Source organism: Cotesia glomerata, linkage group LG6 (assembly GCF_020080835.1).
Source record: "Cotesia glomerata isolate CgM1 linkage group LG6, MPM_Cglom_v2.3, whole genome shotgun sequence".
NCBI lineage: Eukaryota > Metazoa > Arthropoda > Insecta > Hymenoptera > Braconidae > Cotesia > Cotesia glomerata.
In genome coordinates this window covers 13,565,896-13,567,018 of record NC_058163.1, presented here as the reverse complement: position 1 = coordinate 13,567,018, position 1,123 = coordinate 13,565,896, and the positions used below count along the sequence as shown (strand labels likewise).

General features: G+C 33.0%; 1 protein-coding gene across 1 annotated transcript; it reads left to right on the top strand.

Moving 5' to 3' along the window:
* On the top strand, window positions 1-786 carry LOC123267949. The gene has a single exon (XM_044732835.1). It carries the CDS (start codon window positions 1-3, stop codon window positions 784-786), a length of 786 nt encoding a protein of 261 aa, XP_044588770.1.
* Window positions 787-1,123: the final 337 nt, after the last annotated feature.

Genomic DNA, 1,123 nt, shown 5'->3' with positions numbered 1-1,123 from the left:
ATGACTAACTGGGCAAAATATCAAAAAAGATTCCAAGAGAGCTGGATGAAAGATCCGATGTTTTGTCAATGGTTACGACAAGTGAGTGATGATGGAAATAAAGCATACTGTAAAGTTTGCAAAAAAGAACTGAGAGCTCACAAAGCTGATCTCGTCAGACACAAGGATTCTGAAAAGCATAAAAAAAATGCTCGTGCAATCACTTTTCATCCATCAATGAATAAGGTTTTTCCTAGCATGAATCCTGTAAATAAAAAAAAATTAGTTACTAAATTCGAGTTACAATTAGCTGTCCACGTAGCATGTCACTCATCAATCCGAGTGATTGATCACTTATCTGATCTTATGAAAGATCATTTCAAATCCTATAATGATAAAAATATCAAGCTAGATCAATATTTACGAATTCATAGGACTAAGTGTACGGCATTATTAACTAAAGTTATTGCACCATCATTATTCAAACAACAATTAAGAGATATTAAAGATGTGTCATTTTCGCTCATTTTAGACGAGTCAACAGATGTCTCTTGCACAAAGCATCTTTGTATTTGCATCAGATATTTTAATTCTAGAAAAGAAAAAATAGTTTCACAATACTTAGGATTAATTCCTGTTGTTGAAACGACTGCTAAAGACTTATACTCACATTTGAATGCTTTTTTTATTAAAAATAACTTGAATCTTCAGCAGTGTTTTGCTATTGCTACTGATGGTGGATCCAATCTTTGTGGATCTAACAAATCTTTATATACTTTGATGAAAAAAAAAGGAATGATCTCATGATCTTCAAATGCATTTGCCACTCCATACATTTAGTATGTTCACACGCCTCTGAAGAACTACCATCAAACATAGATTACATGCTACGAGAAACTTTTAATTGGTTTAAAAGGTCAGCATTACGTCGGAAACAATATTTAGATTTTTATAATTTAATAAATGATGGAACTGACCCGTTACAATTGGTTCATCTTTCCACTACCCGATGGTTGGCAAGAGGGCAAGCTGTTGAACGAATATTGGATCAATGAAATGCATTAAAATTAAACTTTGATTTTGCCGCCACTGACCCACATCAAGATCGATATGTCGCCAAAGAACTTCAACAAATGTATAATGA

Bases quoted from the DNA above. Each gene is read 5' to 3' on its own strand.
- LOC123267949 (XM_044732835.1), top strand. From the start codon at position 1: ATGACTAACTGGGCAAAATATCAAAAAAGATTCCAAGAGAGCTGGATG.